The sequence below is a fragment of the Dromiciops gliroides genome, chromosome 1, assembly GCF_019393635.1.
Source record: "Dromiciops gliroides isolate mDroGli1 chromosome 1, mDroGli1.pri, whole genome shotgun sequence".
In the NCBI taxonomy this organism is placed as follows: domain Eukaryota; kingdom Metazoa; phylum Chordata; class Mammalia; order Microbiotheria; family Microbiotheriidae; genus Dromiciops; species Dromiciops gliroides.
Window position 1 is genome coordinate 618895807 of NC_057861.1, and position 16550 is coordinate 618912356.

General features: G+C 40.6%; 1 protein-coding gene across 1 annotated transcript in view; it reads right to left on the minus strand.

The window, feature by feature from the left end:
- Positions 1–16550, minus strand: part of ARHGAP17 (Rho GTPase activating protein 17) — a 133019-nt gene that overhangs the window by 16225 nt on the left and 100244 nt on the right. The window contains 9 exon segments of the mRNA XM_043999715.1: positions 373–542; positions 5030–5269; positions 9058–9211; positions 9356–9447; positions 10133–10246; positions 13226–13306; positions 14181–14262; positions 15595–15706; positions 16116–16243. Coding sequence (XP_043855650.1) covers positions 373–542; positions 5030–5269; positions 9058–9211; positions 9356–9447; positions 10133–10246; positions 13226–13306; positions 14181–14262; positions 15595–15706; positions 16116–16243 — 1173 coding nt within the window.

Consider the following 16550-nt stretch of genomic DNA (forward strand, 5'->3'; position numbering starts at 1 on the left):
TGGGAACTTATTAAGAGTGAGCTGAAGACACACAATGGTAGTGTGGGCTCATAGTTCAATTTAGAGAATCAGACTTGTGAAATACTGGGATGGAGATGGTACATACTTGCAGCCACTGACCACAGTAGAATGTAATACTGAAGCAGTGTAACTGAGCTCTCTAATAAGGTTCGTCCCGCCCCAACTTCAGTTGAGGCCCTCATTCCCCAGCCTTCCTTCTGGTAAACGATTCTGCCAGCTGCCATCTGACAAGGTGCTAAGGATGAGTTTTGGTCAAAGCACCATGCCTCAAACCCCTACTTTACCCCCCTCATCTGATTTCTTTTCCTCATCCTCCCCACATCAAAAACACAGACTGAAAATATTCAGTACCTCTGCGCAGGGTATGAGGGCTAGGGCCGGCTGAATTCTGAGTTGGACCAACCGAAAGCTGATTAGAACTACCAGCTGACTGGGTTTGGTTCTGCCCCGTGCTTATGTGACTCCCATTTCTCGTAGGTGCCGCAGTCGTTGTAGTCATAGGCTCCTTGGGTTTAGGGGGGCTGGGGAAGAAAAAGTGGCATTAGAAGAAAAGAAGATATTCTCTAAGAACAAACAAACATTATGCAGGGATAGAGTAACAGAAATTTTTAATGGTTTATTCCAACCAGAGAGCTTTTATCAAAATAGGCTAACACAGGGGCAGCTAGGTGGCGCAATGGAAAAAGCACCAATCCTGGATTCAGGAGGACCTGAGTTCAAATCCGGCCTCAGATATTTGACACTTACTAGCTGTGTGACCCTGGGCAAGTCACGTAACCCCAACTGCTTCACCAAAAAAAAAATTAAATTAAAATAGGCTAACACATGGAAATTTAAATAATGCATATAAAATATAACTTATCTAAAATCCCAATGTGTGTATGCATGAAAGTGTGGTGTTTTACCCTGTCATGTTTTTGCGCAAAAGACTTAACTGTTCTCTCAGACTTACTGCAACTACTAAAAACTCAGGAGGTCAAAGCCCACTTCCGTGATTGCCTCAATTTAACAAAGAAGCATTTCTCAGCAATAACTGAAGAGCCACTTATCTTAAGCCCTATTTAATATATCCAAATTCAAATGCAATTCAAGAATTTAGACAAAACCTTAGCATCCACCCTAATGTGATCTGGCTTTTATATAGTATATGAAACTGGACTAATGATAAGGTCAGAATATATTTTTATAGAGAGGATAATAACAAATGTGAATGGCATTTACAAATCTAAACAGGAATACCTACAGAAATAGTCATATCAACAATTAGAAAACAATTCAAATCAATGACTTAGATTCCATTTAGGCTTCTGTCAAAATTAATCACTGTCTTGGAATGTAAGAACATGGATGATCATGAGAATAAGTGAAAACATGTCTGCATTTACTACCTGTTCTTCAGTTAAAACGAAAATTTACTGGGCACCTCTCTATGTGCCCTGTGCTTATAAAAACTGGTTATGTAAGGTATACATAATTAACAAATAATCAAGAAGCCTAAAACACTAATATAAAATTGAAGTTTGCCTCTCCCTCGAAAAACTAATTTGAACTTCAAGAAATTTTACGAGATGAATCCATGGATTCACAAGGCATCAGAGTAGCCTACACATTTCCGGGTACCTAAGGACAGCTGAGACTGACATCTGGCCCACTCTCTTACCTAGTCGGTTTCATCTCTGTGGGATACAGAGATGAGGGAATGATTCTGTTCCATTTGAAACTGAAAGACATTTATTTTCATACAATTATTTAGTACTGTATGAGTTCAATAACAGAAAGAACACTGGACTAGGAGCAACAAGACCTGTATTTAAGGCACAGCTTGACCACTTATTAGCTTCCATGTAACACTGAGTCAGTATCATTACTTCTTTGGGTCTCAGGGGGTTCATTTGAAAGTTCGGAGAAACAACTGCTGACTATGTTCCTTACAGTGTGGTTGTGAGGATTAGAAAGGAGAGGAAAAATGGCTTTTTAACCATAAAGTGCTATGGTCAATTATTGTTGTTAATAATATTAATATACATATTACTGATGGTTTACATGGAAAATAAATACCAAGATGTCCATTATATTAACAGCAATGGTATTAATACTAATAAGAATGGTAAATAAGGTAGATTTTCTACTGGTATTAACAGTGATAATAAGAATACTATGATAATGACAAAGCAACAAATAAGCAGGCTAATTGTTAGGAATACAAAGACAAAAGGAACATAGTCCCTGTCCCCAGGGAGTTTACATCCTAAAGGGGGATATAATATGTACATATATAAGTAATATAAGGTTTATATGAAACAGAGAGGAGGTGACCTTAGAGAGAAGGTGTTGGCAGCTTAGAGAACCAGGGAAGGTCTCTTGTGTAAAAGAGTACAGTACTTGAGCTGAATCTGGAAGGAAACCAGGAGGCAAGGGTGTGAAAGGGAGAGCACTCCAGGCCTGCAAGACAGGCAGGATAAGGAATGGAGAGAGAGAAGGATGTATGAGAAACAGCAAACGCCCAGTACTGCTAGACAGTAACATGCAGAGGGGCCAAGATTGGGGGGAGGGAAGAGCAAAATGGAGGGATACTGGGAAGACAGCACTTGGCCAGCTTTTGAAGATGTGAAGAGCTTCGAATGTCAAACAAGGGAGTTCATATTTGGTAACAGAGTCACTAGAGTATACTGACAACTGTGTGTGTGAGACAGACAGACAGACAGAGAGTCAGTCAGATCTAAATTTTTAACAATTTTGTAAAGGATAGATTTGAATGGGAAGAGACTTGAGGCAGGGAGACCAATCAGGCAACTACTGAAATAGTCTGGGAAAGAGGCTACCAAGGGCCCACACGAGACATTTGTGGCTGTGTGAGTAGGGAGCCAGGAGATGTAATGATGGAAACGACAATCTGGTGACTGATTGGATACATGGGGTGAGTGAAAGTGAGGAGTCAAGAATGACACTGAGGTTACAAACCTCCTGGGGAGCTGGAAGGATGATGATGCTCTTAACAGATGAAAAAGTTCAGAGGAAGAAGGGTTTGGGGAGTAAAGATGACAAATCCTGTTATGGATATGTTGCATTTCAGGTGCCTCTGGTATATCCCATTTGAAATGTCCCACAGGCAACAGGTAATTGAGGACTGAAGCTCAGCAGAGAGATTAGGGTTCACTAGATAAATCTGGGAAGTCTTGGACAGAAATGACAATTAAATCCACGGGAATGGAAGAAACCACCAAGTGAGAGAGTCCAGGAAGAGAAGAAGGCCCAGGACACAACCGTGGGCTATGGCCACAGTGAGTGGGCAGGAGAAGGATGATGAAGCTCCAGTGAAGGAGACCGAGAAGGAGGGGTCAAACAAGCTGGAAGAGAAGCAAGTGAGAGCCGTGAAGGTGATCAACTGTGCCAGATGCTGTAGGAAGGTCAAGAAGGAGGAAGACAGAAAATGCCATTAGATAAATATAACATTTTGGTATTTTAATCATTTTCACTGTAAACCAGCAGTATGATGCACATTTAAATAGTAATTCCTTATATCCGTTATCAGGAATACTGGGGAAAAAACAGGTTTGGAGTCAGAGAATCTGAGCTTGAATCCTAGCCGTTGCACTCGGAGGGAGAGAGAAAAAAAGTGTGTATGTATGTGTGTCTCTCACTGAGGTCCATGCATGACCTTTCCAGGCCTGATCCTAATGTGAAAAATGAGGGGAATGGACTGGACAAATTCCTGGGTCCATCCAAGTTCTAAAATGATCTTTAAGCACTGATACTTTGTCAACCACCTGCCCCTTCCTCATCTCACTGGGTGCCCCAAACAATCCTGTGAGGGAGCCAGGATGTGGATTAACCCTGCCATTTAACCTCTCAAAAAACAAATTCAGGACAGTGACAGTGACATGCCTTGCCCTGAATCACACAAGTTAGCAATTCAGCTGAAAGCAGATTTGGGCATTCTGATTCTTGGCTGGCTACGTTTCCCGCTTTCCCAAAAGCCTCTCCAAGCAGGTATGCTACAGGTTTCATGCTACGACATTTCTGGGCTAATAACCTTTATGCTCTCAATTATACTTGGTATTACATCAATTACACTAAGTGGACACGTACAGAAATCAATTCTCAGAATTCAATTTGTGTAAATTTAAGTATAAAATTAAACCTCGATAACAATATATTTTCTCTTAAAGTTCCTAGGCATTTAGAGCTCATTCATGATGAGCTATTAATGGGGAATGTTTAATCTGAAAAGTATCATCAACCAAATATTTTTTTTACAAGTTCTAGTGCCCAGAATAATTGAGTTTCAAATTCCAAAGATGTTTATTTTATATCAGTTAGCACAACTACTAATGATATTGTGTAACAGTGAAAGAGGCAGTGGCCTATGAAGCAGGAGAACTGGTTTCTTCTTGTAGCTCTACTATTACCTAAATGGGTGACCCTGGACAGGCCATTCACCTGCCTTTGGGTTGAAGTTCTTTCATGAAAAATGAGGAGGTTGGGGGCGGCTAGGTGGCACAGTGTATAAAGCACTGGCCCTGGATTCGGGAGTACCTGAGTTCAAATCCGGCCTCAGACACTTGACACTTACTAGCTGTGTGACCCTGGGCAAGTCACTTAACCCCCATTGCCCCGCAAAAAAAAAAAAAAAAAAGAGGAGGTTGCACTAGATTATTTCTAAGGGTCATCCTAGCTGTGGCATTTTTGGTTCTAGCATCTTAAGTCCCTTCCAGCTTTGACAATGTACAGTACAGAGGGCACAAGGTTTGGAGGAAGATGATCTGAGTTGAAATTTTGTCTCCGGAGTTTATTACCAGTGTGGCCTTGGGTAAATCCCTTAACTTCCTTGTGCCCTCACATTTTAGACCTGTAAAATGGGGGTAGGGAGGGTAGTTATGCAGACCAGATAGTCTTGAAGGTTCCTTCTAACTCTAAAGTCCTATCCTGCTAGAAGGCAGTATTTAATACCACTTTAAAAGGCTGAGAGCCATAGGGAAGCCTTGCCAGCGGGAGCCAGCCTCCTTACCTGCCGTCATCATTCCCTTGACTGGACCCTGGCTCAGGTAAGCCAGCAGAGGGTGGAAAAGCCACACCACCTGTACTGTTTTCAGCCCCAGAGCTGTGAGAGGACGGCTCTGAGCCTGGGGGAGCCAAGGTGCTGCCCTCCGTGGGCGGGAGTGGCGGATGGAAAGCGGGGGATGTGTGCTTTCTATTGAGTGTGCCAGATCGCCGATTGGCCTGGAAGTCCATAAGTTTCACACCAAAGCTACAGAAAGAAGAAAGAGTCAACACACCATGCGAGCCAACTAACAAGCTAGAAGCCCATGTTAAAATCCACTGCGGAATACAGCAACTTTTGTTGCCTAGCATGCAATAAAGCAACGACCCAAAAAAAAAAAAAAAAGCACCCACCTACCCACAATGCAACACTGAGATGAAGACAATAAGCCACAAAACCTGGCCTTAAACAAAGTAGCAAGCCCAAATCCTTGAGGACTGGCGATATAGCCCTTTTCTTTAAAGGCTGAACAGAGCCACATTGATAGCAAACATCTAGGCCTCAACTGTGACCGAAATTCGGAAACACAGTTTGGTTAGATGCAGTCACCTCAAGATTCTCTGCATGAACTGAGGAGACCGAGAGCCTAAAGAGTCCAAAAATAATTTCCATTTGCCAGTGGTATGCAGAGATGTCCACTCTTTTTTTTCCCCATATGATGTCAGCTTAGACTGTTAAAATCATGTTCTATGGATACTGGATAAAGAAACTAAGACTGTTTAGCTGGGAGAAGAAAAGACTTGGGGGCGGGCGGGGGGGGGGGGGGGGGCAGGGATTAACTGTTTCCAAATTATCAGAAGGGATTAGATTTGTTCAAGCACAGCCCCAGAGGGAAGAATTAAGACCATAGAGTAGAAATGACAGGATGAAAGATTTCTGCTCCAGCCGAGCAACAACTTCCTAAACCTGAAACTTTCCAAAATGGAATGGGTTGCCTTGAAAAGGGTGGTGAGCTTTCTGACCACTTATTGAGGATGCTATAGATGGGATCCATGCTTCACGGACAAGATATGACTACATGGACATTATTAATATCTCTTCCTATGTCTCTGAAATTCTATGACTTTGTGAATGATACTTGGCTTTAAACCAATACTAAAAGGGCACAAGGAGGTATCAAAGCAGGAAAATCCATTGGGATCACAAAATTATATTCAAACTACCTACATGTAATCGAAATGTGTAGTACATCTCACTGATGCTCAAGAAAAGTTTTACATCTTGGAATGTTTTAAGAATAAACTTGATTCTTAACATGACTTATCACTGGGGACAGAGTTGAATGTGGGAAGAGATTAAAGTAAGGTCTCTTTTTATACACAGCATCTGTATCAGATGAAAGCAAGCATTTTTCTTCACTATAAATAGATCATCTTTCTCTAAGTGTAGTTAACTCAAACAAGCTTAGGACCTGGTTTTAAAAAGGAGTGCTCTTCTCAGCAAACATTAAATGTGAGTAATGTTTGTATTAAGACAAAGTAATTAGATTTAGGCCATCTCCTCATTTCTGGTTTACTGAAAGACATGGCATATTTAGTATTACTGAAAGGTAGGTAGTATGGCAAAGAACATAGAGAGCCAGAATCATAGAGAGAAAACATGGGTTCAACCCTTGCTTTGGAAACATACTGGCTGTGTGACATCTCAGGGAGCCTACTGAGGCCTAAATTATAGAGCGGATGCCAACTTCCATCAGGAAGGGAGTTCCTCATGAGGAGTTCCCTATGTCAGTGAAATCACAGGTCAGGTTCAACCTTTCCTTGATAATCCTTATGCTCTCCTATAACAGAGAGTTGTGGTTTCAAAAGCAGCATGAACCCAACCTCAAGAGGCCTAGATAGGTCACTAAGTTTCGGATAAGATTACTTTGCCTAACCGTGGAGGATGAATGAAAAGGAAGAAGAAGAGGAAGGAGAATGAGAAAGAAAATAACTAATCTTAACTCACTGATATAAAATAGCACAATACCTAAATGCATAGAATGTGAATTCTAACTTGAAAACAGAAGCTATATTCTTATTATATATTGAGGGGCAGCTAGGTGGCACAGTGGATAGAGCACCAGCCCTGGACTCAGGAGGACCTGAGTTCAAATCCGGCCTCAGACACTTAACACTTACTAGCTGTGTGACTCTGGGCAAGTCACTTAACCCCAATTGCCTTCCCCCCCCCCTCAAAAATCAATAACTTATTATATATTGAAAGTATGCATGAATTAACAATGAAAACATAAATAGTAAATTTTCAAAAGGGTAAACACAAATTGTTCATAAATATTTGAAAAAGTTCTCAATCTCAGTAATAAACAGAGGTGGAAATTCAAACAAATTTGAGATATCCACCCTAAACTCATCAAATTGGCAAGAATAATTTAGTAGAGCACAGGTGGATGCATTATTCACTGGGAGAATTCAAAGTCACAGAATCTTTTTGGAAAGCATTCTGGCAGTAGGCTGTAAATGTTATTTTAAAAAACAAACCACAGCCTTGGACCCAATAATTCCACTGTTGCAAATATATCCTGAGAGAATTTTTAAAAAGAAACTTTCTTTCCAATGCTGCTACTTGCTTCATTATTTGTCATTTGAAAAAACAAGTGTGGGGCAGCTGGGTGGTACAGTGGATAGAGCACTGGCCCTGGAATCAGGAGTACCCTGAGTTCAAATCTGACCTCAGACATTTAACACTTACTAGCTGTGCGACCCTGGGTAAGTCGCTAAACCCCAATTGCCTCACTAAAAAAAAAACACAAAAAACAAGTGTGTGTTGGGGTACAGAAACAGCCTAAGTGCATTAATTATGGGGAAATGGTTAAAGAACTGATCACATACAAGGCAATAAATCAGGAATGAGGAAATTTTGGAGATGCCTTTGTGAAATAATGTGGGGGGAAAAAAAGCAGAACCCAAGAACAGTAAATAATAACTAGTACATATAAAATAAAGAGGAAATATGAATGAATGGCCCAACAAAGAATTCTAATGGAAGATTAGACAGTGACTAAAAAGTCATGACATTTTATAGATTAAAATTTATTAAAAATAAATAGTTGGGGGCAGCTAGGTGGCACAGTGGATAGAGCACCAGCCCTGGATTCAGGAGGACCTGAGTGCAAATCCGACCTCAGACACTTGACACTTACTAGCTGTGTGACCCTGGGCAAGTCACTTAACCCCAATTGCCTCACTTAAAAAAATAAATAAATAAATAGTTGGAAAAAATAAATTAAATTGGTTGTAATGGTATTTCATAGTACATCAGACTTTTTTTAATCAATTTTTTTAAGCAAGAAAAGACAAAATGGGAGAGGTAATATAAAAACAAAGTTATTAATAAAATTTTATTTTATAAAAAGAAAATAGGAAGTAGGAAAGAAGAAAGAAAACAAAGACAATTTGAGATTTATATAAAACAAACTGTGTGGAGATCAAAAGCAGTATCTTCCAAAATGAAACTGAAGAACATGTAAATAATTCATCCATACTGAAGTTCCAAGAGTTTTTAAAATTAATTTTAAAAGAAATTATTTGTAGAGACATAGGCTAACATTTTCAGTGCTCTCAGAGTCCAAGTTTTGCTTCACATAAACTTTAAAACGTTATTTAATTGTATCATATGGAATATATTCAGGGGAAAAAAGGAATAAGGAGGGCTGAGACCTTTGGGGGGTATTTTGCCTACTCATCAGAGTCCTCTTCTGAGCAAGCCAAAACAAGCACCATCCTTAGCAATTATTCAGTATGGAAGAGTTTCCATAGAGACCGGCAGGCTGTCCACCTAGCAGAGACAGCAGGGATGACAGGGATAGCAAACATATGCTGGCTGGAAGATGGGACTAGAGCCCCTCTAAGAACCCTTTGAAATGTTGAGACTCTATGATGCCAAATGGCCTAGAAATAGTTAAAATCTGTTATGTTCAGTAGTATAAATACCATCAAATATGAGTTAACAAATCTGCTCTTGATTTAAAAACAGAGAACTTATACTCAACCTACCCCTCCTTCTTGAGTAAGTCTCCTTCCATTACTGCCATGCTGGCCGGCCTTTTCCTTTCCAGAGTGCCTGTTTCATAGTCATTCCCAGTGTGGGATAAGTGATTTGAGTTTGAGGCTGGACCTACAAATGCTCCTGACACATTAAAATCCACCTCTGTAGAGAGACAAATACAGGAACAAATTAAGGTGCATGACCCCCACACCAGATATCTAAAGAACCTGAGAGTAGGGTCTCCAGAAAAGAGTATGGGACAGAGTCAGTGTTTGTCCCACCCCTCCCCCTGCCAGAAATCTTTACCTTCAGGAAAGAACCAGTCAGCATGCTGAATTATTGGCTCAATTACTGCAACCACATGAACAGATGTTGCTGCTGCCATGTCTGCAAGAGATCTAGAAAGGAAATGTTAGCAGCTCAAGTATTTCAGATGAATAATGACTACAATGCTGGCTGTATTCATCACTACAGCATCATTTCAGTAATTCAGAAAGGAGAAAAAACTTCTGGGCAGGCAGTGAAAATGTTAAATCCATGCAGCACTGGGCCCACTACCTTCTCTAAAGGAGAGAGATAATGGGGAGAAACCCCTTTGTATGAGCTTCTATCTCACGTCTTTAAAGAAAGCAGTTTCTGTCAGATGTCAGACTGCAAAGGGCTAAGAATAGAGTAGGAAGTAAGGAAATAGATGCCACATGGACAAATGGCTTGGAGTTCCCAGTCTTTCTGGTACCCCTGTGTCCTGAGAGCTCTGAATCCTTAAGCCTAACTAGAACCTGACCTGGTTTGCAGGGGGAAGGGGGAGGTAGTCTAATGGGTGGGAAGCTTCTTTGAGGGCAAATCATTGGGACAAGAAAAAATGAAGGATCCAACAGCCAGGTAGTGGGGAAAAGGATGCCACTCCAATGGTTATTGTGGACAAGAGGGCAACAGATCCCAAATGAATGTTTCCTGAGAATTACTATCAACTTCTGGGTACTCGGTGGATTAGACTCTGAACTTCCAGTTTGAATTTCATCCTTGATGAAACAAACATACAAGTGAAGTAAGGGGGGAGGGGGGGGAGACCCAGTCACTTACCCTTCTGTTTTGGCCCATAGCAAGTTAGGACCTAACACTATTGCAATGTTGCTGGGTGTCATCTTGTTAACATCACTGGTCTGTGCAAGCTTTGCTAGGAACTTGATTAGATACCTGCCAAGGGAAAAAAAGCATCCACTGTCAGATCTGCTCTATACTAGATGGGGTCAAAATAACAAAGCATGATTTAGCTAGAATACTGAGATTAGTTAAGTGATAAAGATGGTTTTTGTGGTCTGTGGGTCAAAAGACAGGCTGGATTTCTACTTAAAAGAGATTACTATCTAAGGTTTTCAAGTATCTACTGAAAAGACCCAGGAACCCCTAGCAGCCTGTATCTATTCTATGATCATGGCAGAAATTTTTTCTTGGCCTTGTGCCTCCCTCCTCATTGATTATAAGACCACAGCTATAAGTAGCAGTCACGTACAAAACAGTACGAAGGCAACATTAGGAGTCACAAGTGTTAAGTGGTACTCAAAGGAAAGCTTCTATTTGAAGCCTTCAAAGCTGTACAAATGCATGATAAATACTTTCTTCACCATGGGAGAACTCCAGGAGTAGAAGTCTCCTTGCCATTAGAACCTGGAACGTGCCCATACCCATGCCTTAGTAGCCCTTTATCTTCCCGAGCTACAAAGAAGTTACATGAGCTGCCAAGGATCCTGTGCAGTGTCAGAGATGGGACTTGAAACCAGGGCTTCTTGACGCCAGGCACAGCACTCACTCTCTGCTAATGCTGACCCTCTAGGTTCGACACTTCAAAATGTGGAAATACTTCACAAAATTTGTCATTTCATTTGTGTGACATTATTCCCACCCATGTGAACTGCAATTCACTCCAGGTTTCAGGGGCTGTGTTTCCTATGTTGCTGTGGTCAAAAATATATCACCATTTGATAAGCAAACATTAGGCAATAAGCCTCTGCACTTGGCTAGCTGGTCCACGGATGACAGACACAGACACTGCCATTAACCTGAACTCCACCTAGGTAGGGACTATCTGACTTTGTGCTCTGCTGAAAGAACCTTCCTGAGCCCAGAGCGCCTTCACTCTACAATAAGACTTCAGAGGAGGGCTACTACATCAAACACAGAATGGGGCAGCAAGGTAAGCATGGACTTTGCTACACTACTCAGTCTCCTTTATTGCTAGGGAGGGAGAGAGGGGAGGGAGAGGAAGGAAGGGAAGGAGAAAGGAAAAGGAAAAGTCCAATTCTCATCTTCTGAGGAAAATTTGCAAGTCCTCAGCTTCAAACTTATAAAGATATAAGGGACACTGAGAGAAATTGAACATCCAAGCCAGGGCTGTTAAATTAATTAAATGGGGAAAATACACAACTTAACTGACTTGTAAGAAATAGTGAAATGTTGAGGATTTTAAATGGGAGTGTCTGCTTTGGTAACTAGAAAAAAACGGTTAGGAAACACAGGGAATTCAGCTTCCTCTTTTAGTGACCTCATCTTATAGAAAGAGTTTCCAGTAGACTTTTTAAAAGCTATCTCACTTATAGGGTCACTGGGTCTAGAGCTGAAAGGGGACCTTAGAGATCATATAGAGATCAGCCCCCTCATTTTACAGGTGAGAAAACCTAGGTCAAAGAAGTTTAAATGACTAGCCCTGGGTCACACAGGCAGTATGTGATTCAGAAACCAGGCACTTTGATACCATGCTGCCTCTCTTGTGACTTATTCTGAGCATTTTGGTTTAATTGACAAACAAATCACTTTTTGCTTAAAGATTTGGGTTTTTAAAAGGTTTTCTCCATTCTAATATGACTATATTTTGTTTTAGGAAGTTTTTAAAAATCCCTTTTGAAATAACTACTTTTATACAGGAAGTCAATAGGAAAACACGATTCATTTTACTACATTTTGCTCTATAGACAAATTTTGGGGAACAAACCTATTTCACAAAGCAAAATATACTTAATCCATTAGAATTTTACTTCTTACTATGATACCAAAAAAGCACTATTCTGTAATTTTAAAATTATGGTACAATAAAGCTAACAGAATAAGAATGAGTGAAGTCAATTAGGGAGAAGAAATCTGATTCACACTTTTATGATTGCTTCTTTCAATGTGATTATTTTAACAAGAATTTTATAAGTGATCCATTATTTTTTAGGACCACTGGTGAGATTGAAGCATTTCCAATTGCTATTTATTTTTAAATGCTCATCCTTCTCAGGGACTTCTGAAGAAGCTTAGAGGAAAGCTTTTATTCTTTCTACTAGGCTTACTGTTCCTCTATATTCATTAGTCTATAGTCCATTACCTAGAAAAATAGACACATAGACCTAAGAGGGACACAGACTAACAGAGCAAGTAGGACCCCTACAAGATCATCTAATCCATTATTTTCATTTCACAGATGAATGAGCTGAGGCTCAAAGAAAGAAAGGGGCTTTATCTACTTCAGATGGCAACAGAGCCAGGCCTGGTGTCCAGGTGGCCTGACTCCCAGGCCAGCACTTTTCTTTCTACACCCTCTTTCCTAGTGTGTTGATTCCAGTATCAAAGATCTCAGTTTCATACTCAGTCTTCCTTTTTGTTCTGTATGTGTGTGTGTGTGTGTGTGTGTGTGTGTGTGTGTGTGTAAATGTTTGTTAATAAAATTCATACATAATAAAAAAGAAAATTTTCAAACAGTGTGTTGACCTGAAGCTAATGGACTGTCTAATGGTTTGAAGCATGTTCCTTGGTACAAATGAATGAATTAATGAAGGGTTGGAATAAAATTAGAACAAAATAGTTCAAAACAAATTCCAAAGGCAAAGCCAACTATTTTCTCAACTGGAACATCCTTCCCACTCACAGGCAAATTTCACTCAATGAATAGATTAGCCCACAGTTAAGCAGAAAATTCAGCTGATCAGCATTTTCATGTTAATTCTTATTTGGCACCAAATAGCATACGAATAAACAGCAGTAAAAGTGAGATCTCTACAATGAAAGCGACAAGTCCCAAGTATTTTGTCCTATTAGGCTAAAAGGGCCAGCAGGGGGGCCCTCAAATGTCTTCAGTGTGCTGTCATTTTTGCTAGGTAGGAATCAGATCACAGTAACAAGCACAGCAACGATACAAACCTGAAATTGGCAAAATTTGGCTTTGGCAATTTCTGGCATATGCTCCACAAATCTTGAAGTTTTTTGTCTTGGTCCTGCACACTGAAGCAAAAAAGTTCATATTTTATGAAATTTATCAAATAAATTTTGATTAAAGTGATATGGATTCTGTCTGTCCCCCATGCCTGGAACATTCTCCCTTCTCTGCTTCAACTAATGACCTCCCTGGCTTCCTTTCAGTTCCAATTAAAATTCTACCTTCTATAGCAAGTCTTCCCCAACCCCTCTTAATTCTGGTACTTCCCTCTGTTAATTACTATCTATTCATCCTATCTATAGCTTGCTTTTCATATATTTCTTTACAAACTGTCGCCCCCATAGATTGTAAGCTCCTTGAAGAAAGGGATTGTCTTTTGCCTCTTTGTATTTCCAGAACTTAGTATAGAGCCCAATACACAAGTGGCACTTAATAAATGTTTACTGGTTGATATCGCTAATAATGATAGTTCATGTTTCCAGGACACTTCAAGGCTTATAAAGCTGTTTCCTCACAATCCTTCAAGTGGTTTTCTTATTTTACAAATGAAGAAATTGAAGTTTAGAAAGATTAGGAGACTTGGTCAAGGCCATACAACTCCTAAGTGTTATTAAAACACTGATTTACTTATAAATTGTCACCAAAAAAGTAAAGGGATAGTAGGATTATATTGTGAGGATCTGAGACCATCATTTTTGATTGTGTTTACCTGTTGAGGAGAATAAACCTTACATTTCTATAGAACTTCAGTTTTAAAATTAGCTTTCTGTGAGACAATAAGGAGATTTTATAGACGACTATCAGGGTTCAGAGAGGTGTTAGGCCTTGCCCAAGGCAGCACAGCTAGCCAGTATTAGGGTCAGGAAGCAAACCCTGGCCTTCTGACTCAAAGTCCAGGGCTCTCCCTACTGAACAGGCCTCAGTCTTCCATGACCTTACCTGGCCACTTTTGTCCATTCTTCATAAAGGTTAAAAGTCATTAAAGGTTCAGGCAACTCCCGTAAATAGGACTTCAAGGCACCTGAAATGACATGAATTTCCCGAGTGTGTATATGAGTACACACACACACACACACACACACACACACACACCCCCAATGTGGGGCTTCCTTTAAAAAAACAACAACAACAACAATAAACTTTTAAGTATTTTGACTACTTTGTTTCTTTCTAAAACAGAAGGAAAACATGATGAGGGTGGGATGGGGAGAAAACCCCCCAAATTTATAAAGCAAACCCTCAGTTCCCTTGAAAACCTGTTAGGGGAGAAGTAGATACTCTGTATGCTCCAGAGACAGCTCCTGAGAGACAATGATTTCCCCAAGCCCAACCCGAATTTCTGAGAAAGGAGGCAGAACAACAACCACTCACATTGTTCCAAGGTCCTTTCTGGTCTACAAAGAACTTTCTTCCTACTACCCTGTGCGGTCGGTCACCTACTCATCAGGTAATGCCTCCCCTTATTAGAATGCTCTTTGAGATCAGGGACTGTCTTTTCCATTTGTATTCCCAGAATGCAACACAGTTCCTGCCATATAATTATTGATTAGGTGCTCAAAAAGTGCTTGTTTATTTATTCATTTACATATTCACCTTTCAGATGAGAAAGTGACAGTGATATGCAACTGTCTGCCAAGGTCACACAGCCCGTCCTTAGGCCAAGGCTTGTGTCCCAGGTCCAGGTCCTCTGACTCTGAGCCTGGAGCTCTCCCCACTGTCTTCCCAATACAATTATCAAGACTACCTCAATTTTATTATTATCATTATTATTTTTTTTTTTTGCAGGACAATGAGCGTTAAGTGATTTGCCCAGGGTCACACAGCTAGTAAGTGTGAAGTGTCTGAGGCTGGATTTGAACTCAGATCCTCCTGAATCCAAAGCCAGTGTTTTATCCACTGTGCCACCTAGCTGCCCCCAATTTTTATACTACCTCAATTTTTATAAAGTGGCCAGATGTGTCAACTCAAGCAAATTTTTCCCTTGAATGCTAGGAAATCTGGCCAGAAGGAAACTAGTTTTCCATTGAGCTTAAACCTATAGTTTAAAATGGGTACTCTCCTCTGTTCACCAGCTCTGAAGTATGGCCTAAGACTGTGTCACCCATCTGCCATCACTTGGCACAGGGTTCTTAACCCAGGGTCTGTAATTTTTTAAAGACTCTTTTGGTAACTAGATTTCAATATAATTGGTTTCCTTTGTAACATTATGCATTTTATTTTATGCTTTTAAAAACAGGTTTCTCAGGAGTCCAGAGGCTTTACCAGACTGCCAAAGGGGTCCATGACATAAAGAATGCTAAGAACCCCTAACACGGGTTAGCTGGTGACTGGTTTGGCATATGCTAAGGTTTACCTGCAACAGCATGCGGGTCTGAATAAAATTCATCCAGCTGAGATGTAGAGCAGTCTAAGGCGGCTTTTAGCTTCTTTAATTTGGATGCTCCAGCCCCAATTCTGAAAAGTCCCTGTATAAAACAACAATTATAGAAGCAAGAAGAGTCAAAGCTGAAAGGACCTGAGAACATGCAATATCAGACCTGGTCGGGACTTTAGAACATGGGATGTCAGACCTAAAAGGGGCCTAAGCAGATACGCTGTCAGAGCTGAAAGGTCTTATGAAGGAACCCTAGAACGTAGGACTTCAGAACTAGAAGGGCCTTTAGAAACCATCTCCTTCAGTTTAAAAACAAGAAAACTGAGGGCCTGAAAGGGGAAGGACTTTCCAAGGTCATGTAACTAACAGGACACACTTAAAACCAAAGACCGGAGCATCCGTTATCAACAGAGGATGTGCTGAGTCTTTGTCCCTGCACTTAGAGAACGAAAGGAGAAGGGCAAGAGCACTCTGGGCAGGGTCTGAGGGAAGTCACGCACCTCCTCCTTCATGCCAGTTTCTAAGAGCAGCATCACACAGGCTTCAATAGGCAGCGCAATGTCCCGTCCACTACGTTTCAGATGCTCTTCTAATGGAGTTCCAAAAGCAGGCTTTTCTGCCCATTTATCTACAGCAGCATAACATTCAGGAAGGCAATCAATCATTTATATTTTCACAAACCCATCTGCTTCCCGTACCACCAGAGATGAACTTCAGGAAATTAGGAGGATGTACTTTAAAAAGAAAAATACATCCTAGCTGAGATTCTACACATTTTTGAAAGCCCCACCTTAAATGTCACTTCCTTCATTAAGCTTTCCCTCACTCCACCCTACCCAACCCAGATCCCCAGAAAACTATATATTACCCATGGTCTTTCTCCCCTCGAAAGAGAACTCTGTACTTTTAAAATACAAGTATGTCCTATTTTGTAT